Source organism: Rousettus aegyptiacus, unplaced genomic scaffold, assembly GCF_014176215.1.
Source record: "Rousettus aegyptiacus isolate mRouAeg1 unplaced genomic scaffold, mRouAeg1.p scaffold_m13_p_13, whole genome shotgun sequence".
Lineage (NCBI taxonomy): Eukaryota > Metazoa > Chordata > Mammalia > Chiroptera > Pteropodidae > Rousettus > Rousettus aegyptiacus.
Window position 1 is genome coordinate 3,490,492 of NW_023416288.1, and position 25,994 is coordinate 3,516,485.

Sequence of the window (25,994 nt, forward strand, 5' to 3'; positions counted from 1 at the left end):
TCCCAGATCATCTTTGTCTGTGAAAATCCTACTCATCCTTTAAAGTCTACCTCAAAGACTATCCATTCAATAGTTCACCCCAAGTTCCCAAATTGAATTAAATGTGAAGTCTTCCTTTGAGTTTCTACAGCACTCTGCGTCTCTCTTAGACCGTTTGGCACACTCTGCCCTTGATTTCCATTGTCTGTGCACTTGTGCCATCTCCTTCCCATCAGATTGTGTGAGTGATGTATCTATTCTTTAGGATCCTATGAAGACTAGCACAGTGTCTATAAAACGATTGTTCGCTGAAGTGAAATTAAGCCCTGAGGAGTCTGGGAGAATTGGGAACTAGAGTCCATCTTTAATCCTTTTGGGTCAGAGTTGAGTTTTTCTTTTCTTCCTTCTTCATCTGTTCCCCCAATCTCCCACTTGCTCTCTTGATCTTCCCGTTCTACCAAAACAAAAGGAAAACACTTGAATTCCATAGCTGCCATAACCCAAATGAAACTCCTCCTGGAAATAATAGAAAGCAGAAGGATCCTGAAGGGTCAGATAAGGATGATTCCAGGCCCATATGTCTTCCCATTCTCTTGATTATTTTTTCCATCATGTTTCTCAAACTGGTCCTCACCTAATTTAAGGGTTAAAGTTGTTACCTCTTTCTCTCAATATATGGTTGGGAGAAGTTGGTGATCAATACTAAGGAGTAGAGGAAACAAGGAAGAATTTTCTTTTATCTGCTATATTCTTGCCACGAGTCTGGATTTTTTTCATTTCTTCTCACCTGCCCTGAACTGAGCAGTGACCAAATCTGAATATTTGACTGTAAATTGCAAGCAACCACATCTTTCTTTCTTTTGTTACAGCATTTTTTTTTGTTTTCTTCTGTTATAAAAGGTATATCCTAGTATGATCATTTCACTGATACTACATCTGTCCTACAATCTTTCATACTCTTTATTATTAATGCCTACCATATCTCATATCATTATGTCTTAATTTGGTACACCTGTGGAATGAACTATATCAATTATATCAATATGAAAATTTACCTTTTATATCATATTTTCCTTATTAAAGTGAGATGTGTTCTGGTTTTGCCTATGCAATAAATATACTAACTAATCCTTATGTCAGATTAACAACAGATTCTAAGACTGCCCTACTAATTCATTGTGGATAAATGCTAGTGGTGGAAAAGGTTTTCCACTAATTTTGGGTCTAAGAAATCTCTCCAGTCACTTAAGGCATGCTATAGTTTTATCTGAAGATGGGTCTTTGCAAGGCTTTCAGGGGGGCAGTTACACTGGAGAAAATTTATTATGTTATTTAAACAAATTTTATTTTTATAAGCTTGATTGTCTTTGCTTAGAAATTTTTACTAGTAAGAGGCCACATCTAATCTATACTTTTATATATCTATTAAACATAGAGTGGGTGCTTGGAAAACATCAACAGATGAATTACCAGACAACAAGTAATTGTTAACCAAGTCCAAATGTGATTGTTAAAAACTTATTTAGTTTCAAGTTACTCTAGTGGTGTACAGTGTCTGGGTCAGAGGAAGCTAGAATCATTTGGACACTGCCCCATCCATAGACTACATCTAAAGAACCATGCTGCTTCTAATAGCCCATCTCAGGAAAGATATGAACAATTGAGAACGAAATCAATCCAAGGGCCCAATGTGGTTAAACCCAGAGGTAAAGGAACTATGTCATGTGAGGGACAAGTGGGAGAAATGGGGATTTTGAGGACTAAGAAGAGAAAACATTATGAGGAAAGAGAAATTCAAGAGCTATAATTCAAGGCTTATCAGGCTGTCCTCTAAAAGACAGATTACACATTCTACGTGTGGCCATAGAAAGCAATATTATAACAAATGAGTAACAATGAAAGAGAAGCAGATTTTATTTCAATACAAGAAGGGATTTCTAATAATCAGGTATATCTAAAACTTTATAAACAATGTATTTTTCTGTTAAATAAAACTTTGTTTGTATAAACTGACATTTCACTTCAATCATTGAAAATTTAAATGCACATGGGATTTTGAAGACTTAATATGGAAAAAAATATAAACATCTAAATAATTGTTTTCTCAATTATACATGGAAATTTATATAATTTATATAATAATAATTTATATCTATTGAGTTAAATAAGATATATTATTGAAATTAATTACACCTATCTCCTTTTACCTTTTCTAATCTGGCCACTTGAAATTACATATGTGGTTTGCATTATATTTCAAATGGACAGTGCTAGTCTAAAGAAATGAGCAACACCCTGACCATATCCTTTATCCCCTGAATGGGAACACAGGGTAGAGGTAGAAAACTAACAAGCATATGAAAAGATCAAGAGGCGATTCTTTAAAGAACACTAAATATTTTGAGAAATGTACACTAAAACAATGAGATACCACTTTAGACCATACAGACTGACCAAAACTAGAAAATAAAGAAAATGAGAAAAATATAAGTACCAGTGGGGATAAGAGGATACAGGAGTGCCCCTGCACTGCTGGTGGACATGGACTGGAGCAGCCAGCCTGGACAGCAAACTGACCCAATATAGTCAAAGTTGGCGTATGTGTGCCCTATGGTCCAGCAATTCCCAATGACCTCACCTAAGTTCATCAACAGTTGTAGACAAGATGCCCACTGCAGGGTTATTCAGCAGGTAGAGATCTAGAGGCAATCTGGGTATCTGCCACCCAGATTAATAAGTGTATTTACTGCATAGGCAAAGCCAGCACACATCTCATCTTAATAAAGATGAAATGTGGTGGATCCTATGCTGAGTACTGTGCAGCGTCAGTAACAGTGGATCAGAAGTACAACCTAGCACTGCCAAAAAATTGTTTTAAATAAACAGATAACAGAGTAAGAAATCTATAGTAGAATACCATTTATAGGAATTAAAAATACAGAAACACAAACAAGAAAGGTTATTTTTTTATAAGAATCCATACAAACAAAAGATAACTATCAGACTTTTTATAATGGCTTGGCAGTGGGTAAGGAAGACAATGGGAGTGAGAGATGAGGTAAAATGGAACTAGAAAGAATGTATAAAAGAAGAGAGAAAGAGAGAATGAAGCCTTGCCTTTCCAATTATAGTGATGGCTCTGGATAAGTCACATAACCTCACTGAGCTTCAGATGATATATCATCAGCGAATAACAAAATCTACCTTGAAAAAGTGTTAAGAAAAGGAAAACACCCAACACAGCTCTTGTATCTTCCGAGATTCCTTCAATGGGAACAACTATTATATCTTGTGTTTTATGCAGGTTCTGCTGACCTACTGAAGCACATTCTCCCTGCTCTACCAGGCATGGGTGCTTATAACTCCAGGCTAATTGGACACCAATAAAGAAAATGAGCCATAATGCAGATCGTAGGTAGTTATATAGGGTTATCCTTTATCTTACAGGTACTACTCTCACTCTGCAAACACTTCTTCCATCTAGAAACTGTTATTTTCATTTGCATACAAATGAATAATTTATCACTGTATCTATCAGGATCACAGACCTAAACTAAAGCCTGAGAAAATATAAATAAAAAGGGCTAATATGACTCAACAGATATTAAGAAGGTTTGGGGGGGAATATATATTACCTACATTCCTTCCTTATTTAGTCCCATCTAACCTGCAGCACGGCCCACCCTGTTTTACTCCTCTTCAGTGTGGTTGCCTATAAGCTAAGGGAGTTTTAAAATGTGAATTCCTCCATCATTGGCTAGTGTTAAATATCTTACACTTCCTCACAGAGTGGCCAATAGTGTTATATAAATATATATGTGAATATATGTATGCATGTATATATGCGTGTATGTATAGGTATATATATACACACACATATATGCCTGGTTTCATGAACATGTCGGAGCTTTTATTGCTTCCTCATAAATACCTTGTAAACAGAAATAAGTAAATTTCAATCTGTTTGGAGCCACTATGAGGCATCCAGGACTGCAAAGGGAAAGTAGCCTTTCTGAGTATCCCTCACAGGCTCCCCGCCAACTTTGGAGCTTTTCTAGAATGTTTTTAAATGGGTTGGGGAGCCCCAATTGTCACTCTGATATTAGCCAGGAGCAAGAGACTGGTTCTACCTGGGTTCCAGGTTCTTGGCTGAAGACACGGAGGTAGTCCCACATGGTCTGGCCTACATTGAGGGAAAAGGATAGAGAAAGCTGTACTCCTGGACAACCAGGCTTATTATCCTCTACCTTGAGGCCTTCCTTTTAGATTATAAAATGCTGTGGCGCATAGGCAAAATCTCAACAGTGCCTCGCACAGGATTTTAAAGGGTTTTCAGGGTGTAAAAACTCCAATTTTAAGGGTTGGTTAGGAGGATCAGGAGGGGAAGTGGTGTTCACTGAAGGGCACATGCACTGTGTATGAGCTGTCCAGGATAGAGGGGTGGGACTGGCAGATACGCGTAGGCTACAGCAAGGAAGGGTAGGATGCTTTGAGGCAAGATCTGCTTAAATCAAGCAGAGAAAGGGATTAGAGTGCTCAGAATAATAATAACAGCTTAGATCTATGGAATTCTTATCATGTACTTTATACTCTTCTAAGAACTTTACATGTAAAAGTATTTTATATGTAAAACGCATGGAATATCATTGTAGAAGTAATACTTTACATCTAGTAACTCACTTGTTCTCACAATTACAAGAAGGGAGGAGCAGTGATAATGTGCTAAATTTTAACAGAGAAAATGAAAGCATGAACTTGGACTTAGAGGAAGCAGAGACCAAGGGAGGACCAGTGCCATAGTCAGGAGGAAAGGTGCACGAAAATTCCTAGGTACCATTTTAAGAATCAAATTTTTCCTAATGCTTAGCAAACGAGAGGTTGAATGTATCCTTATGGAGTATCAATGTAGTTGCTATCTTGACATTTTTTAATTTGCTCTAAGGCCAGGCATTTATTTTCTGTGCTTGGTTAAACTATTAACAATTAAAAATTACATTTATAAGATTGTTTCTTGAGTCCAGGACTATGATTTAGTTTCCTTTCTTTTTAATTTTCTTCTAAAAATAATTTTATCAGCCTGGCTTTACATATAGTAACTTCTGATCTGGTAGACTAGTCTCTACTTATTGGGAGAAAGAGGTCATGAAAAGCAGAAATATTCTTCAAACATGTATGATCCTGTAACTCCTTTAAGACAAGGTTAATCATGGAAGGGTGCTAAGATTTGCTTTGTGTTCCCAAATTTGAAGACTACAAAATTAATAGTTGTAAGAGAAATGCAATAGACTCTAAGGACCCAAAGGAAGATACACAGGAACTGGGAAAGGAAGGCGACTTCATACAGAGGGTAAGGAAGGCTGAAACATGAGGTATGACAATCAGGAAGAGAAGGAATTTCTGTGGATGCCTGCCATTTTGTGTGGCACTGGACATATGAACTGAACTCACATATCTCTGCCTTGGGGCCTCTGCTCTGCTTTTCCTATTGCCTGGAGTCTCCTCTCTCGCTTCTCTTTGTCCTGCTTGCAGATCTCTTCTTAAACGGTATCTTATCAGAGAGACTTTTCATCAGCACTCCCTATCATCACCCTTACCTTGCTACACTTTCTCCACAGCATTTATCACTACCTGATATACATCATGTATTTAATAATCTGTGTGTGTCTCTCTTCCCTAGCAGAATGTAAGCTCTGTGGGGTCAGAGAATCTATCTGATTTGGTTCACTGCTATTATCAACAGTATCTAGAACAGTATTTATCACTCTGCAGGTGCCCAATAAAGATTTGTGGAAAGAATGAATGAATGAATGAATGAATCTCCTAGTCAGGCTTTTGTCATTAGTCTTGCCCTTTATCCTTCAGGTCAATATCAACTCATTGACTCTCAGTACCAGTCCCTTTACTGTTAATGGAAGGTGGACAATATGACGTTTCAGTGTAGTAGTTATGAGTATAGACCCAGGAACCATGCCACCTGGCTTCAAGCCTGGCTTCACTGCTTCTTCAAAACAGCATTGTCCAATAGAACTTTTTGCAATGATAGAGATATTCTGTTCTACACAGTCCAGTTCAGTGGTCACTAGCCACGTGGATCTATTGAGCACTTGAAGTGTGGCTAGTGTGACTGAGGAATTAAATTTTTAATGTCATTTAACTTAAATTTTAGTCACATGTAGCTAGAAGTTTCTGTATTGGACAGCACAATTCTAGCTGTATGATCTTGGCAACATTTCTTAAGCTCTCTGTGCCTCCATTTCCATATCAGTGAAATGATAACAACAAGAAGAAATAGCTCCCCATAGACTTTATGAGGATTAAGTGAGGTAATATGTAGAGTACTGGAACAGTACCTGGTACACAGTGAGCTCTCAGTAAATGGTACTATTGCAGGCAAAAGGAGCTGGTTTTGCAATAAAACTGAATCCTTATTCAGACCTAACAACAATATTCATCTAACATATAAACAAACATAGGAAAATGTAAGCATTTCCAAAATGTAAGATTATATCAAATGTGATAAATCAGAAAATAGAATAAATATAAAGGAAATCTAGAATAGCATGCCAACAAGTTGACAATTTTAGTTGACTATAATGTTACTCTTTAATAAAATAGCAGTTACCATAGCAGCCAGACATCAAAAAGTCATTTTAAAATAAAAAACAAGGCGCATTTTCTTAAAGAAACCTTGTGAACAATGTAACTGAGCAATATCATGAAAAGGCTCCCATGTATGTTTGGTATTTACCATAGAGAATAATTCATGTACCAACACTTTTCTTCAGCTTTCAATATCTACTTTACAACTATATTTGAGATTCTACATATTTTTTCTGATATCTGAGGGTTTCTATTTTTAAAATACAATGATAAAAAAAGGTAAAAATTATTTTGTAAGAAAAAACGATTATGCAATATGTCTTATGACATCACCTTATTATTGCCCTGGGAAGCAGCAAACAATGTTATTATATTTTCAAGGAGGCTTGGATTAATTTTTTTATTTTGTATTGTCCTTTTTGTTAGCCTCCAAATAAAACATTCTTTCCCTACCTACATAGGTTTTTTTCAATTATAAACTCCATGGTTTTTCTCCTTCCCTAAGAATTTGAACGTCAAGCCAAATTTGAGAAGGAAGAGGAGGGGAGGTGGAACAAAAAGGGTTTTTGGCTCCCTGATTAGACTTGATCTGAGTCTCCCCTTGCAACCATTATATAAATGTCCATAAATGGAGCAAGGATCGTGGAGACTACACAAGACTACTGCTGCTCTGTCACATGCTAGTCCCATCTGTTTAGTTACTTGAACTATACCGTTCTGTCTTTTTGTCTTTTCATTTGTCCTCTACATCTTCCCATGTTGCTCTACTCTCAGATTTTATGGTTGTGACCTTAAAGGCTGAAAACTAAAAGAATTTCTTTTGGGAAATAACCTGTTTGAAAACGAAGTTTATACTCAAATATGTTAGTATTTACTTGGTTCTTTAACATTTTCATTCTTTGTGTTAAGGTCAAAAATTATAAACCATAAAACAAACCCACATGCTGAATTTTAACAAAGCATCAATTTTTCAGTGTCATATTTCTCTGGTCAAAGTGAGCCATTTAGAAGGTGTCATTCCATATTCATATACACAAATATGATATTAAAGATAATAATATTAAAGATAATCAAGTTTGGTTCACATTTCATCATTTCAGAACTTGAAATAAAAAATAGGACCTGTTTTCTTAAGTAGAGCTTAAATCATACAGAAATGATAAGATATCTAGATGGGTCACTATGTTGACCCATCCTCTAAAAAGAGCTGAGAAATTGTCTTATACCAATTCCTAAAATAAGCTTGGAGTTGTGGCATCAGTTTAGTGCACTGAAAGATAAGGCAAACTTACAACAAGGATCCTAGGTACTAAATATATAATGGTGAATAAAACATCCATGATCCCTGTCCTCAAGAAGTTTCCAGTAAGGTCACAAGGAACTACAATTGCTAACTACTACCGGTCCTCTCTGAGCCCTAATGATATCCTTCCACAGATCTCTACGGTCCAAACCGAAAAAGGGGCCCACAGGGCACCCACTTCAGGGAAATTCCACAACTTCCTCTGTCCTCCTCTCACAATCGACAAATCTCCACAAGAACCTAGAATGACAAGAGCTACACCTGACCAAAAAAAAAAAAAAAAAAAAAAGGCAGTAACAATGAATTAACAGCCCCAAAATGTACATGATTTCTTTTTTAGAATGAAAGAAAAATAAAATATTGAAGTCATATGGGGCTTTTACAAAACAGCAACATACTAGGTCCTTTACTTTTTAAAATACTTCTGGGACTGCCTTTCTAGAGAGCGATGATGATGGTGACAACTGTGATGTTGATGTTAATATCTAACATTTATGAGTGTTTTCTGTGTTCCAGACATGAGGCAGTTACTATAGTTTTCCTCATTTTATAGATGAGGAAACTAAGGCATAGATAGTCTAAAAAATTGGCCCAAGGTCATACAATGACCTTGTAAATGAAGTAGCAGCCACACAAACCCAGATGTTTTGCTTTCAGAGCTTATATGTTTATCTAGTATGGTATATAGCTGCCTCTACATTTTTCTTAGTAATACAAAATTCTTTCCAAACCTAAGAAGAAAACAAATCTGAAGATATCTTAAATATTAGAAAGTGTTTTAGTCTTCCTATCTCCTCTAATACACATAACAGACATGCAAAAGGAAATATAAATGAAGTTTAGAATAAAAGGACTGAGAACCCAATGATAGTATTTTTTGTAATTTCATCTAGCATTTTTACATTAACACTAAGAGAAATCTACTCTATTACATGTATATACCATTAGAAGTAGAGACCTTCATTCCTTTGCTCCTAATATATAGTTTATCTTAGAAAAACATGATGCTAACTCACTGTGGGGGATTCATGAGTTTTGAGTAGTAGGTCCAGAAATTATAATTAGTTTGCATGCACCAATCCACATTTCTCTGATCCTGTCCCTCTTTTAGCAATAGCATAAATTGGTGACTTAGGACTTTAAAGTTTGGAGTTTACGTGACCATAGAACTAAGCAAAGTCAACTGAATGTTATCCATGGAATTTATATTTTGGGAAATGTGGAAGACCAGATGACTCAAAAAACCCTCTCAAATAGAGCACTTCAAAATGCTAAAAAATTGTTAACATGTATGGCTGAGTTGAGAGTAAGAGAAATACTTACAGGTAAGAAAAAAGACAAAGCAAAAGTCCAAAGAAGCAATTGAGCACTAAAGCTGACACTGAGCTTGGTGGCACCAACTGATTGCTGATATTTGAGAGTTTTCACTCATCTTTTTCTAATACACATAGAAGATGATATTACTACAATAGCAATTGCTAGAATAAATGAGAGGGTATTTGGAAACACCAATATGTAACTTTCATTTATTATATTTATTTTATATAAGAAAAATAGAATATTGAATATTAAATATATTGAATATACATTCAATATTAAATATACTGGATTTGTATAAACCATGCCAGCAGAATATATGTAAATATTTTAAGTAACTTGAGCTTTCCTTCACCAACATCTATTTTTTTCCATTCAGGCTATGCTTGAGATGATCGCATGCAATTCCAGATCAAAACTTTTAATGATAATCTCTTCAAAAGTCTAATTTTACATAAACAGTTTTTATGTTTGTAGCAGCTAAAAATTCATGAGTTTGGTAACCAAATTAAGAAGTTAGAAAAAAACAAGAGAATAAATGCAAATAAAATAGAAGAAAATTTAAAAAATAAAAGCAAAAATTAATGCTACATAACAGAAGAAAGTAATGCAGAACAATAGAGTTGGCTCTTTTTAAAAGACTAATAAAGCTGACAAACTGTGGCAAAACTGAGTCAAAGAAAACAGAGAAGATATCAGCAAACTTTTATATGATTGTAAAAGCCTAGTATGAACAGTTATATGCCAATAAATTTGAAAATGTAGATGAACAAATTCTTAGAAAAAATATATCTTTACAAACTGACTCAAGATAAAATAGAAAATATGATTCTATAACAATTAAAGAAACGTAATCAGTAGTTTAAAATCTTCTTACAAAGGCATATGAGACCCAGACAGTTTTATAACTTCTATTAAACATTCAAAAAAAAAAAAGATTATTCCAATAGTACATACATTCTTTCAAAAAGCTGAACAAGAGAGACTTCTCAACTAGTTTTATGAGTCTTACATAATCTTGATACCCAAACTAAATAAAGACAGTATTACGAAGGGGAAAAAAAGATCTACCTTACTCATGAAAATACTTTTTAAAATATTAAATAAAATATTAGAGACTGAGACTCACAATGTGTGTCAAAGTGGTAGTGTTTTTTAAGTGCATGATTATTTTATCATTAGAAAATCTAGTATTATATTTCATCTCATCAATACATTAATTCAGAGACATTATTTGATCTCAACTGATGCAGAAAATGCATTCGATAAAATTCAATATATATTCACAATCTAAAAACTTATCGATGTAGGAATGAATATGCGAACTTCCTTAACCTAATAAATAGTATTTGCAGAAAAAAAATCTACCCCTTATGTCATACTAAATGATGAAATATTAAAAACATTTCCTTTAAAAACAGACAAAAATTAAACAATGTGTTACTCAGAAATATATACATTAGTGTACCTTACATGTATATGTACATTACATGTATATTACTATTATAAGGAATGTAGGCTAATAATACAAAAATCGAGAAGGTGGCTACCTGTGGATAGACATCATCAGAAAACAGGGTGGCAGACACACAAGTATTATTCTTTAAATTGTACACACAAACACACACAGGCACATACACACAAATGCAATATATATTATTCATAATATGTTTGCAGATGAACTAAAACAATGATTCATTTTGCAAATATTAAACAAAACCAGAATGATAGCTAAGCTAAATAACATTATAACTACAAGAGAAATTTAAATCACCTCTTTCATTGTACAAATTCAAATATGCCTTCTTATAAGTTATATTTCTACCTATAATACTAAACACATTTGGGAATATATTCCATAAGAATTGTTCATGTCACCATGAGACAGAGAAAAAGAATTTTATATGAGATTCATTCTATTACCTGAATAAATCACAATTAAATCTATCACAATTAAAAGTTTAGCATTTAGGAACCACCTCTCACAATCATTAGGTTGGTTTTTTAGAGAACTTTTGTTTAAAAAAAAAATCAATTCTTTAACAGTATACAAAGGAAGGGAACAGTTTTTGTCAAATGAACTCAGACTGATTACAGAGCTTTTTCCCTTTGTTCTATGCACATTAAGCTAGTCCACAAATTCTAAGAGGTCTCAGACCAATGCTAGGTTGCTGTATTGAACTGCAAGATCGGTATAGTTTCAAATTTTCTGTTTGGCCTTGGAACTGGGTCAGAGTGGGGTTTGGGGGCTAATGAGGAGGACTTCTGGTGAGGATTAAAAATTAATGTTTTTTGACTGTGAGATAGAAAAAAATAAAGGCTTGATGTTGAGCAGAAAAGAGTGCTGTTTGAAAGTTTTCCTCTAAAGAACTTTCGGCACTTCAGATTCCCAAAGAGGTAAAAATCAGATTGAGCTTAGGTTCCATTTTTAAAAAAAGAAAAAGAGAATGGAATTTGTGTGTTTTTTCAGTGGCTTGCAGTGGAGAAACCTATGTAAGAGTGTACAACTGTATCTAATTGCAATAGCTATAAGAGAAAGCAGGTACTCATTCCTTCTTTTTTTCCTGATGTTTTTATGGAAATGGAGACTAGAATATATAGCTAGTAATTAAATTAGGTGCCCAGTTTTTCATTCTGATCCTGTGAAGCATTATTTATATTTATAGGATCCCTGTTCTTAGTTATTGTAAACATCATTTTTAAATTCTGAAAAATTCCTAAGTTTCCCAAGAAATGGAATTTCCAACTCTACTTTTTTCATTCGCAAAACATGTCTGGGCTGCTGCAGACATGCAAACATAATGCATAGCTCATGACCACCAAGATCAAATGACTCTTTAGAATCCTGTAGTTCTGAATCCCTCAACTTCTTTTAAATTCTCCAGTGACCTGCTAATCATCCAGTGATGTTCAAGTTATTCTAAAGTGTCCATCTCTAGGCTAAGACTCAACAGCCAAAATGTTCTGATGGAATACCATGCCAATGAGTCCTTCAAAAAAGTAGGACCCTGGAAAGTCAAAAAGCTCCCTAAAAGGTCAGGTAAATTATAGAGACTAATTTAAAAGAATTGATATCAAGGCAAATGGGCTGCAGGAAAGTCCAGGAGGAGTTGGCTTTTTCTTTGTAGGTAAAAGGAGCTTTCCTCCTACTGCATGTATTGTGGGTAAATCCGTTTTCTCATTCTTTTTCAGCCTTCATATTTTATCCTCCACTCTTCATCTAAAATGTTACCTGACACGTGGTGTCAGGGAAAAAACGATTCTGGACCTGACCCTATAAAAGGCAAAGTTCTAAGAAGCACACGATAACAGGGCTGGAGCTCCCTCTAGAGTCCATCCTGCAGTCAGTGGAGGGGTCTTCAGTAAAGTGAACTAGGTCGGGGCATATCCTGGCCCATTTCTCCATCCTAGCTCTCTTGCTGGAGAGCCCTTTCCAGGAGACTGAGAGGTCTAAAAGAGCAGAGCCATTCACTATGACCTACAGGACGCAGGTGGAAGACTATCCAGCAGTGCTCACCAGCATCTCTAGAAGTACCTCTTTTCCAACATCTTTTCAATAGCATCTTTCAAGCACACTTAGTTAATAAGTTCTCATCAACATCAACAATGATTATTCAGCATAAAAGGGATATTGATAATATGCAGAGAAGAGAACATTCATTTGTTCATTATTCAATCCAGTGGTTTGGGTCATGGTCATAGATGTAGTCATAATGAACTGATGTTCTCATTTTATAATAAGCTGATGACTTTAAACCTGAAATGAAAATATTAATAAGAAGCAATGTAAGGGTTTGTTATTTTTAAACTTCTTTAGAAAAGCTAAAGAAATACAAGGAGAATCTTAAATCACTACTTTTCTTGCTAGGGAAGAAAAATAAAGATTCAGAGATATAATATTAAGAAACAATTTTTAAAACATTAGCGCTACATTTAAAATAGTCACAAAAAAAGGCTTCTTCACATTTGTTCCTGTTGTTACATGATGCTATTAGAGACTGAGAATATTCCATTTTGGTTTTAGTGATTGTGAAGAAGAAATAATTTGAGTATTTTTCTATCACTTTGGATAACTTAAGAATTCCTAAGTATTTAGGTAGGTCTTATCATAATCTAAAGATGGTCCACGTTGCCTTTAAAATGTGGCTTTTTTCAAGTTTGTTCAGTTAAAATTATTAAACAGTTCAAAATTGTCTCCAAAATACATTCTTATTACTTTGAGTCATTAATTTAGACAAATAAAATGGAAGAGCTAGACCTTACTAACACAAAATTAAACTCTTAACTGAATCAGGGTTTGTTAGTAATATACAATATCCATTATAGTAATCACAATGGTATTTACATAACACTGTTCAGTTTCTAAAAAGATTTCATAGCTGTTATCTTCCTTGATCCTCAGAACAAGGTAGGTGTGGCATAAACAAATTGTGAAACAAAATTGTCCTTTAAATTGTGCATTGTGAGTTCAATTTTCCTGTCCACTAATTTTTTGAATACTAACCACTCCTCCAGTCCTGCTCTCCTCAATGGTAGTAGCAGTGATCACAGCAACAGCGAACACTGAGTGCTTACTATATGCTAGTATATAGTGCTTTATTTACATTCTACATGGACTAATCCAACAATCCTAAGACACAGAATATAGATATTTTTATTTAAAGTCTTTTTATTGAGGAAATGTAACTTTGTCTAAGATTGTACCCTATTTGCTTTAGGCTCTAATTTCACCCTATTTTCCATGATTTTCCTAACATTTACTTTGTTGGTATATGCTCAGCAACATTTAATTAACAGATGATATATTTTAATGTTCATAACTTGCAATCTCTTTATACATATCTGGAATACAATTAAATAAATCTTAGAAAAATAATGTCGAGAATATGAAAAGTCGAGAGTAGTAAGACGACTTGCCCAAAATCATCCAGCCAATAAGTGGTCAAGTCAAGATGCAAATCTTACAACCATTTCCTCACCCTAATGCCTCCGGAAGCTGCCAAGTCTATTGTTCCCTCTCTGGAACTGTATCTGTGACTTGGTGATCCGGTCCACCTTCACCGCTTTCACCACCACCATCAATAAGCTAATCTATTAAGAATGTTTCTGCATCTGATGCAGGGAGGGGATGGATGATACAGAGCTGTTGACATTTGCCCTAGTCTTGTAGGATTCACGTCCTAAGATTGATAGCGATGAGATCAGACATAACCAGAGGGGCAGTGTGGGCAAAGAACCACCCAGGTTCTAGGTTAGGGAAACGAAAAGGTTGAGATGAGGAATACCTCATCACACTTAAGCATGCTTGAAGAGGGAAATCTGGTAAACATGTAGATAATTATTTTCCCTGTAAATAGCAGTTCCTTCCCTTCCTATTGATACAGAATGGTGAAAATGCATATCAAAGACTTATGCTAAACAAATGCACATTAAGTTGGGAGACAAAAGAAAGTGGTAGAAATAGCACCGAACTGAGAATCAGATGTGTGTTAGTTTCAATTCTTACAAGGTGCAATTTTATCAAGATTCTTAAGTTCTCTCAGATGCCAAGGCAGTGTGCTATAGGGTGGGAAAATCTGATTATAGCTCAACCATTTACTGGCTCTGAGACTGCTAAAAATTGTTAAGCCTCTCTTCATCTGCAAACTGGATGTTATAATACTAACCTCGCAGGATTGTTGTAAAGGTTAAATATACTAAACTAAAAGTTTTTGCAAATAGCAGTTGCTCAGTAGGTAGTATTTGCCATTATTTCTTTATCTAGAAAATCAGGAGATTGCTAAGTTAAGTTTTAATATCCATCCAACTTCTAAAAGCTTGTAAGTCTTTATCCATTTGGCACTGGGTTAAATACACTTGTTTGAATGTTTGCTGAGCTGGATTGTTGCTCAGAGGTGGACTATGTCACTTTTTTATACCATGAAATGGCCAACCAAATCACATCTGGAAAAATAAGTCTTATTTTCATTCAACCCATAATTTAATTGGGGTACATTAGCATTAAAAGTCATTAATGGAGGTGAGGGAATAAAAGCCAAGAAAAATATCTCAAATTGCTTAGGTTAAGTATATTTTATCTACTCTACCCTCTCATATAAAATCACCTACAAAATAATGTGAAATTTTTACAATTTTCCAGTGAAGAGAAAATTATTTTTCCAAATTCATACCATACCATCTTTTCTCTGGAATAATGTCTTTCGAATGTTTTTACTACAATCCAGAGTAAGCAATACATTATACATTGCCATCTAACCCATACACACATATGTAAATAAAGGTTTCATAAAACCATTATCTATATTACATTCATATTTTCTATTCTGCTTTAATCCAAGTTTTAATGCTGATCATTACATACTAGTATTTTGATATCATGACCCAAAGTGTCACCAAGTAAAACTGCAATACGGCATTCCTTTTCCCTATGAAGGTTTTCAAAAAATGCCAACTAGTCAGTACCACACCTGGCCCAGTAAACTGGTTAAAATATAAATATTCGGTTAACTGATATTTGGCATTACACAGATCCACAATATTGCTGGTTATTAATCATCTATATCTTAGACGAATTCAATCTAGCTTGACTGTACATGTTCTTAAAATGTTCCATAAATATATTTATCCTAAATACATTCATTGGAAGTTCTCTTTCCCCATTAAAATCATTGTAGAAACAAATTTAGTTTCATAATCTGTAATTAGACTTTCAAAGAGAAACTATAGAATGCTCTTTATCACATTGTACAATGACCTTTTCTATCTTATTTAATCCTTCTCCATATTCCCATCTGCCATACGGGAAGTTCAATCATCTCTCCCTTTGAATACCTTGATCTCAGAATCTTTTATAACTCCTTGTATGGAGGAGGCGGGTGGAGCCATAATTTTTCTTTCTTGGTAATTGAATTTGCACACTGTTTTGCACTGTGATGCATATTTCAACTCTCTGCTTTTTCTGTGCTACTATATTTTTAAGCCATTGGTTATATCAAATTCAACAGGCTTTAGATGTTATCAAATTCCACATGCTTTTTAACCTTGAATTTCTTCAATTCTTTTTTATTCATACTTCAATTATTTTTGGTGTCACTCTTCTAATCCTTGTCATTCTTCACAGCTGGATATATTTGTCTGTTTTTCAAATACTGAGCCTTTTGTCAACGATGATACACATTTCCCATTCTGATGTTGCACCCTTACTCTTGATCTTCATCAAAACCAAAAAGGGGAAATGCAAAGCACTCTCTTCACAGACTATTTCCACAAATGGTCTCCAGACACTTAAGTAAATGTGCCTATGATGCATTCTGTACTGTAGCTGAAGTTAAATTCCCTTCAAACTCCTGTCTGCCACTGTTTTCAAATAGGGCAAAAAATATATATGGAGAACACTATTAGTTAGGTTCTGCATGTCTGATTCTGAACTAAGACCTCTTTTCTGATTGACAATAATTTATCATTCATTTCACTGCCTTTCACGACTCTTCCACTAGCCCTTTCATTGATAAGCCATAATCTCTAAATCTGATGCAATTAGACTATCTTCACTCAGTCTATCATTTAGGATCTCTTCTCCCATGAAGCACATATGCACATATAGACAGACAGTCCTTACCCTGCCACAGACTTTGTTTCATTAGGCTGGAGAAGATGTCAGGTATGCAAGACTCATTCTGGCAATTCCATGTCAGTAACTCTACTTCAGAAAGGTTTGCTTACTGCTTTCATTCTGCTAAATAGAAGCTAGGTATAGTTCATGTCTAGATTGATTAAAAACTTATTTATCTTCCTCTTGCTAGCCCCTCATTGTTTTTGAGAAATATGCTCAAGATTACAGTTAGGATGATTTAACTATGAATGGTACAATAATTCTATGCAATAGGAGCATCGGAATCGTAGCTATAATTTGAGACCTGCATAATATAATTATGTGAACATTTAGGATTCTGGGAAAGGTTGTTTTTATTCCTTTTTTTTTTTAATGACCCAATGATTTTTCATAAGTTTATGTTTAAATCATCGAATAACTTACCTACCATTTGTTAAATGAACCAGCCTCTTATTTCTGTTGATACTATCTTCTTGTTATTATTAAGAATAAAGGTTAGCTCTTTGGTCTTTCCTCATATCAAATAAAAATTCCAGTTGACTCATTATAAGGGAAAAATCACATTAAGTAAAGGTAGTGCTGACCCCCAAAATTCAAACACATTATGGAAATTACACTTTAAAACTCTCATAGTTATCATGCTATTAAGCCCCCAAATTAGAATTTTCCTTAAGTATTACTTCACACTAGTGTGATCAGAAGTTCTTTCTATTCCTCTTCCCATAGTTTATCTCTTCACACCACACACAGAAGTGTACTGAGCCACATACTGCAACTATAGCTATATGCTCCACTGTCTCTTTTTCTCTTTTTTAAAAATTTTGCTCACTTTGAAAGACTTCTAAGGTATGCGCATATAATGTAATATACTGGCCTGGCCATCTGAATTCTTTTTACTGGGTCATAGCCTCATATCAAACATAAGCACCAAACATTAAATAATTGTTTTCGTGTTAAGTATCTGATACCACATTACATTAGGTAGGTATGTATGTTTGTATTTATTATTTATAGAAGTATATAAGCACCTTGTTATCATTTTTACAATGGTTAAAAGCTGTTAAATGTGCAGGCTTGAACTAAAAAAAAATCACCTAACAATATATATTTTGGGTTATATGAGGCCTGTTATTTTTCACAGCTATTCACTTAATTTCCAACATATCTCTTCAATTGTCACATTCCTTGTCACACTACATAAAATCAAATAATAATAATAATAATAATAATAATAATAAAGTTTCTAAATTTTTGTTTCAAATCATTTCCATATAAGTTTGGCTTGGTAAATAGAAAATTCTTAGAAGTGGAATATGTTGTTAAAAATGAAAACCACCCTCACCAGGCATATACATTCATTCCTCTGCAACTGGGGGAATGTTTAAAATGCTCTGGCATAGGAAAAATCCCTCTGTGGTCACTCTATAACTGAACTCAAGATGGATCAGAAGCTCTTTGAGACAAGACCTCACTTCCTCATGCTGCTCAGCACAGGCCAAATGGTGAGAATTAATGATGGTCCTGAATGCCAAATCTGTGCTTGAGTAGATAAATCCCAACCTTGTCCCCTTTTCAGGGCACCCACATCAGAGTTCTACACGCACAGGGCCACCTATCTGAGCAGGCTTGGCAGACTGCCTGGCAGGTCAAAGAAGAGCACATCTGCATGGTGCCCAGAAGACTGAAATGGGAAACCTAGAAGTCACATCATCTGTCCAGATTGCTCCTGAAGGCACATAAGGAAAAGCAACCTGGAAATGGGTCACTACGCTTATGAAAAAAAGCCTGATCTTTTGATTCTTACAAAAACCTCCATTTTGAATACTGTGATTTTTCTTTCATAAGAAACTAAATGGTAAGGAAAAATCTGCTGAATTCTAAGATATAATTGATTCTCTCCCAGTGCTGTAATGAAGATCACTACCTATGCATCAGAAAATTCCTCCATTTGAGAATAAGATCATCATGAATTAGGTTGTCGAGCCACAACCATTGCCATCAAAGAATGTTGGAAGAGTTCCTCTAGTTCAATTACTGCTGATGTCACAAACCAGTGAGAAAGATGAGCACCGTGGCTTTCAAAGTATTCTGTATTCACTTCTCAACATGGTATCTGGGAAATTCTAAATCACTCCTTTCTCCTTTCATTTGCCCCATTAATCATTCTTTTTTTTTAAGTTAGTAACTCAACAAAAATTTACTGAATACCTACTATTTGCCAGACATACACATACTATTGTGTGCCAAGATACAGGAATAAAAATAACACAAGAACAGGAAGCAAAGCTAACTCTCAAATAGTGCTTGCTTACTATACACTAAGTACTATCGTCAGTATATACATTTGCTTATTTAATCCTTGTACCAATCTCCTAAGGTAAGGACAGTTATATGCCCACTGGGCAGATTAACAACTGAAATACAAGAGATAATTCCCCCAAGTTACACAGTCAGTGAGTGTCAGAGTCTGAGTTCAAACCCGAGTTCAAACGTCTTTTTACTCCAGTGTCCATGATCTTGATTTCTATGCTGTTCGAAAAAACAGACATGACTTCATAGAACTTTCAGTGTACTAGAGAACACAGACATTAAACAAATAAACAAACACATTTGTAGTCTCAAATGCTGACAAGATATATAACGAAGAACAAGGTACCATGAGATAGGATGGTATAACATTACAAAGGCTGGCCTTGCAGACTATGAAATGCAATGATTACCTCAGGTGAGTCTCATCTCATCTGACAAAGTTATAAAATTTAAGAAAGCAAGTTGGCCAAAAAGAGCTAAACAAAACTAAAGTTGGGAGGTCAGGGAAAGTGACTAAGCAATTCAACCCTTAACCCATATCACCAAGAAGAGCCTTGCCATCTTGGTGGCCCTTCTTGTCGGCACATTCAGAATGATAGGAGATAAAGGATCTGGTAAATAAAGTCCCTTCTCCTATCCTTATCCCTCCTTAATAAGGAAATCCAACTTGGATCAGGTGCCCCTTCTTCATACATGAAAGCGAATACCTCATCTGCTGCCTTCAACCAAGAAGTCCACGGTAGATATCTAAAAACAATGATTTTTGCCTTAATACATTAGCTTATTTAAAAAAAAAAAGATTTCTTTGGCCTACAATTATTAACACTTAGGCTTCTGGAAATAATTCAAGATACAGCTTGTAGTCAGTAAAAGAAACAGAACACCTTTATGAGATTTGAAAACAGACTGAAACACACTTTAAAGAACAAAACTAGGGAAGCAGAGAATCAAGGTCCCAAAGCAAAAAAAAAAAAAAAAAAAAAAAAAAAAAAATTCCCTTCCCATCTTGACTTTTTTAAATCTGGGCTTTATTACCCTGTCTGACCAATTACAGACCTGCTTCTTTTCATGTTAGAGAAATCATACAGAAGGAAGAAAAGGCTCTCTTTTCTTCTCAAAAAGTTATCTCTCTGTAAATTTGGAAATTTCGGATCCCTGATTGCTATTATTTATTTTAGGTATTATTTTCATGTCTTCAGTTTTTAAATCAGGCATAGTCCATATGTAATCAACTACTGTTGATTACATTCAACAGTAGTGTGACATATTAGCTCCTAATTCTACAGTTTCATTCCACTGAGGTTAGTAATGATTTAGAGGGGAGAGCAAGAAGGAAAGGGCAGGTCTTCATAACAGCACCATTAAGTATTAGTTCTTCACACATCGAGATAGAAGAGCAACATAATTTTCAAGTCCAGAATTATAAAAAGAATAATTCTGAATGTTGTATTGCCACAAGAAAGTCTCCTGCCTCATCATTTTAGTGTATCATTTCATATGAGGGTTTTACATTCTACCTAGTTCTAATTAATGATGTTACTATATTAAAATGCCTAGATAACTAAATACACAAGTTAATCATTTGACTTTCAATGAGGGTTAAACAGTCTCTAATAACAAAATGGTGCATTAAGTCTCATCCTTCCCTGTAGCACATTACACTTGAGATTAGCCTTGGTACAGTTAAAAGTATGAGAAGTCTTCTTAACAGTAAAAAGAAATAGCCTAATGGTTCAAAACTGAACTTTGAAAGTAACTTACAGTGTCAGGAACAACTATAATACAGGAATTTATTCCAAATCTCAGTCTGCTCTTGAAATGTCCATAAGAGTTTACATTATACAAAAATTTCTTGTTAGTGTCATGAGACTTAAAAATCAAAACCCCAAAACCCATAATAAATGTGACATTTTTCAGAAACATCTACATCCTATTGCTTAAAAATCTGTGAATGTAATTGACTGATTCTTAATTGCCCCATTGTCATAATTCATTCTTCTTTAATTAACATACTTTATTAATAAATAAACTTGTGTCTTTCTGTGGTTTATCTAGAAATAAAATACCAAATAAAAGCTTTAAAAAGTATGCTTAGACCTGAAGAACCTGTACCACTACAAAAATGAAGTAAATGTCCTTATATATTCTTTAGTACAAAGGCTATCATCACATTTTTACATTGACAAATAGGAACATATAATATATTAATGTCAAATCTCTGAAAACATAACTTCATATTTCACTATCCCGGAATAAGTAATTTTTTGTGTTCTGTGTTCAAGAAGAGGAAAAGAGTTGCAGTTTGTATTAACTTGAAAGCTGATCATTCTTTACCCAAAATAGTTTTCTTTCCTTTAAAAAGAAAAAATAATTTGGGTTTAGAGTACAAAAACCTCATAAAAATAAAATATTTAAAAATATGTATTGAGAAATCACTTGCAAATTATTTTCAGACCTTTGAAAAACAATCTAATTGGAATCACCAGTCTAAATAGGTCATTTAACTTAGAAAAATTAAAATTAGCTATGAAGGGTCAATTCTTTTTCTAAAACATCTGCATTCTCAATGTCCTATTGTCTTCAAAGTCAAACCAGAATTAAGTGTCAAGAACAACTATAATACATGAATTTATTCCAAATCTCAGTCTGCTCTTGAAATGTCTCTATGAGTTTACATTATATATAAAAACATGGGGTGGGAGGGAGGTGAAGGGTGCCTCAACATGTTGGGAGTGGAAGGACAGAAGGAAAAACAAAGAATTCTCACATTTCAGGAGGATAATAGAGTCGGAGGAGTCTCAAAAGAGCTCTTTTCTTGATTTTCACATGGAGCACGTTCACCGTTCATGACACACCTAAATCAGCTGAGACACACCTAATATATGACAAATGCTTCCATACTAGTTTAGTGTCCCATCAGCTTCTCTTATATCAAAATAGCAAATATAAGATCATGATGAAACTTAACTCTCTTGTCCAGCACCTTTGGGGGCTTAATCATCCTATATCACTCTGGTAAACTTGGGAATCAAATCCCTACTCCCCAGAAAACCTTCCCAAGCATAGTAATAAATACAAAATCTCGAAGGTAACATCTTTGAAGAATGAAAACAATCAAATAAAACAAAACACAAATGAGAAAATTTGGCTGCCTGAGACATCTTCTATTCCTCTACATCAGATCATCCATAAAATCAAAAGGACCTTGACAATGCTAGAACAAGGAGGTGTCAAGTGTGGGAGGATGGAGCTGCCTTCAAAGGCAGGGCACCCAAGGTGGCTGGCGGAGTGAGAGTTGGCTTCACATGGCATGTAGTAAAAGGAGACGGGAAATGCACCCCTATCTTTTCTGGGATAAGAGTAACTTTGATACTCAGAAAAAAATTAATTTCATATTCTCCAGCTAGCAACAATCTATTACCAACTGGCAAAGGGTGATCAGAGATACTCCTGAAATAGGTTTTCCTCTCTTCTCATCTTCCTAAATAAAGGCACTTCCCAAAAACGAGACCTTGATTCCCTTAAGACCTCTCTTCGTTTAAAGATGGAATGGAAGAACCTCTGCTGTGACAAGGAAGCAAACTAAATGGACACTAGAGAATTGCTAAGGAACTTCCTAAGCTGCATTCTTCTTAAAAGGGTGAAACCCAAAACAAGTAGGATTTATGCATTTCTAGAAGCATGGTAAAATTTTTACAACTGCTCGGGACAGAGAAACAATTCCACTCCAGCCACCACCTCCTCCAACACACACACACACACACACACACACACACACACACACACACACACACACACACGTCTCCCAAGAACCAATGACAGAAACAGTCCCAGCGAGGAACAGAGCACACTGACTCTCCTTCAACTACAACCTCTCTAAATCCGCTTTTCGTCCCGCTGTGTCAGCCCCTCCTCAGTCCCAGAACAGACGCCCTAAGCAGTAGCTTCTCCCACCCTTAGTTTTGAGCGGACTCGGCCCAGCAACCGCCCTGCCTCAGGCGGGTCCCTCTGGGTGGCGTCCCCGCACAGGAGAAATTCTCGAAAGCCCCGGGACAAGAGGCTTGTGCTGAGGCTGGCGAACCCCGGGGATTCCGGCCTCCCAGGGCTTCCGCCTCCCACACCCCCAAGCCTGAGCGGATTAAGTTGCTCGACATCCAGCTACACTCACAGCCCGGTCCCTCCCATTCCCGCGCCTCGGGCTCGGGTGCCCCGGGGTCCCCCCACCTCGCCTCCGCGGAAGTGAGCGCGCACTCACCGGAGGTGAGCTGCATCCAGGCACAGATCTTGTACACGGTCGCCGTGTTGCAGAAGAAGAAGAGAGAAAAGCAAATGATGCAGGCGATGATGAGCATCATGGAGAGGCCGATGAAGAAGGAGGCGGCTTTGAAGGCGCCCGAGGGCAGCGTGGAGAAGTCCGTGAAGCTGCCCCTGCAGGTCAGCTCCCGAGAGAAGCCGTTGCCGATGCAGTAGTGGAAGAGCCCGAAATAGCCGGCTTGCGGGGTGTCCACGCCGTCGCCGATCCAGTAGGGCTGGATGAAGCACACCACGTTGACGATGGCAAAGCAGATGGTGAAGATGGCCCATAGCACGCCGATGGCCCGCGAGTTCCGCACGTAGTTGGTGTGGTACAGCTTCGCAGCCTCCTGAGCCGGGAGCATAGCGGCGGCGGCGGCGGCGGCAGCGGCGGCGGCTCCGGGCATTCTCCCCCTCCTCCTCCGCCTCCTCCTGGTCCTCCGCCTCCCCCGCCTCTCCGCGCTCAGGAGACACACTCACCGAGCCGCGCGCTGCAACTCCCCTGCCTCCGCCTCAGCCCAGCAGCGCCAGTTTCAGAGTCTGCATCCTAGCTCCCGGAAGGAGGGCGGGGGAGCGCCAAGCACCCCTCGGGCTCTCCTGGCACTGTCTCGCGGCCCTCCTCCCTCCTTCCTGGCCGGGGCTCCAGCCCTTCTCACTACCCTCCACCCCTCTTCCCGCCGCCGCGGCAGCTGCTGCAGCTGAAGGCGACAAATCCCGTGCGGGGCAACGTGGAGCTCGAGCTCCAGCGCCCCGACTCCGCTTCCCGCCTTCCGCCCCTCCCCCTCCCGGCCCGGCCGGAGCGGCCAAGTGCCCCGGGGCATGGAAGACCGCCGCGAGCCTGTGGGATGCTCCTCGAGTAGCTGGCGTGAGCCTGAGAAGCGGGCCTGTAGCTAGGGAGGGAGAATCTAAAGGGACGGGAACACCCACTGGATCCTAGAGGCTATCCCAGGATCTCGGCTGGCGTCAGGAACCCCGCGCGCGAGGCGGAATCTGGGAGCATTTCGGCTCCGCACAGCAACGTGCTTCGACCTATGCATCTTTGCCAAGACGCGAGGGGCAGCGCGGCAGTTGCAAGCGAGAGATGCCAAGGGAAAGGAGACGTACTGCCCCCAAGAGACTTCCGGGTTACAACAGAACTGCCGCTTGCTAACTCCTCGGTTGCCTCGGGTCCACAAGGTGGAGACAGGAGAAGTTGGGCAGGAGCTGGCAAACAATAATGTAAAAGACATATCTCAAAGGTGGTCTCATGTCTGCTGAACTGAGCTTGCTACCTCTTCGCGTTTTCCCTTCTTTGTAGGGAGCCGAACTGTAGTCAGTCGGTGCCCTATACATTCCTTTAAGTCAAGTCGTTTTTCACACAAACCCTGCCATAGATGGGGCCTGTAGGGGCATAGAAGTGACTGTCACAGAAACGTATAATTTGTCTGAAAACATTAGATAGTTTGGCCAGTGTTATATCTCTTACACAAATATTCACTGTGCTAGATGCTATGGATACAATGAGGAAGACAGTAGGTGATGGTTTTTATTTTCCAGGTAGTTCCCCCTGCCCAGCAATCCAAAGTTCCAGTAACCAGAGTTGTTTTCAGAATAATTTCCCCTGAATTATCCATACACAATTCCTTACATTTGCAAGTGGCATTGTTGTTTTATACCTGCTGTTTACTTAGCTTAATGAATTTCTCCCAGTCTTTCTATTGCCCTTTTAACGGTCCCTGACATTCAAACTCCATTTCTTTATTTCCATTAGTTACTTTCTTGGTTCCTTCTGAGTCTGATAAAAAGAAACATGTAACCCCTACTTGAAGCAATGGAACCAGAAGGGTGCATAGCAGCAGCAGATTTTGGTAACAGATTATTTTATACCACAAAATAATGAAGGGGCTGAAACTGGGAAAGAATTTAAAAGGGTGAGAGTTGAAATCTTAAATTCAGCTTTTCTTATAGGTATGAAATTTAGGTATTATAGTTCAAGTTTCATTAGGCAGAACTTTGGAAATCAAGAGGACAGAATTGAACAGTAGCATGAGACATAGGTTTAAGCGAATAAGAATTTCTTGCAAGTATGGTTGTAGAGGCTCTGAAAGTCTTTTAAAAATCAGAGGGGTTTGGGGAAGGTGGAGTGAATGACCTAAATATGAGCTGGCCCGATATAACACTCGCAAGTATCTAAAAATATAATACGTGATGATGCATCATCATGAATTGGTGACAATGAAAGGTCATAACTTCAGTTAGGTTTCATTTAACTTAAGTCCCCCTGAAGTTGCTGGTAGATCAGAAAATTAGAAGAGTTTTAACATGGAAGGAGGAAGAGGAAAAATGAGAGTAATCAGATTTATTGAGCCATTTGACAGGCCATGTGTCCCAGATGCAGAGATAGCTTTAAAGTACAAACCGACAATAATTTCTAGTGATTCTCCCAAGCCCTCGAATTCCCCAAATCACTTGTATGAAGTGGTCTTTCTTTAAATTCAATGACTAAAAGAGATCTTACTCTTCCTATATGGTGGTTGAGATGGAAGTTTGCTGAGAGGGGAAAGTCTGAGAATCAAAAGGCCTGCTTTAGACCTCAATGCT

General features: G+C 37.0%; 1 protein-coding gene across 6 annotated transcripts in view; it reads right to left on the reverse strand.

The window, feature by feature from the left end:
* The window catches only part of LHFPL3 (LHFPL tetraspan subfamily member 3), a 490,487-nt gene extending 466,328 nt beyond the window's left edge, over positions 1 to 24,159 (reverse strand). For 3 of the 6 annotated variants that reach the window (XM_016145909.2, XM_036231068.1, XM_016145908.2), the window contains exon 1: positions 23,377 to 24,159. In XM_016145909.2, the coding sequence (XP_016001395.1) occupies positions 23,377 to 23,821 (445 nt within the window). In that variant the 5' untranslated portion in view covers positions 23,822 to 24,159. The remainder of the gene's footprint in view (positions 1 to 23,376) is intronic. The other 3 variants (XM_016145913.2, XM_016145911.2, XM_016145910.2) reach the window with 2 other exon arrangements.
* Between the last annotated feature and the right edge of the window lie 1,835 nt (positions 24,160 to 25,994).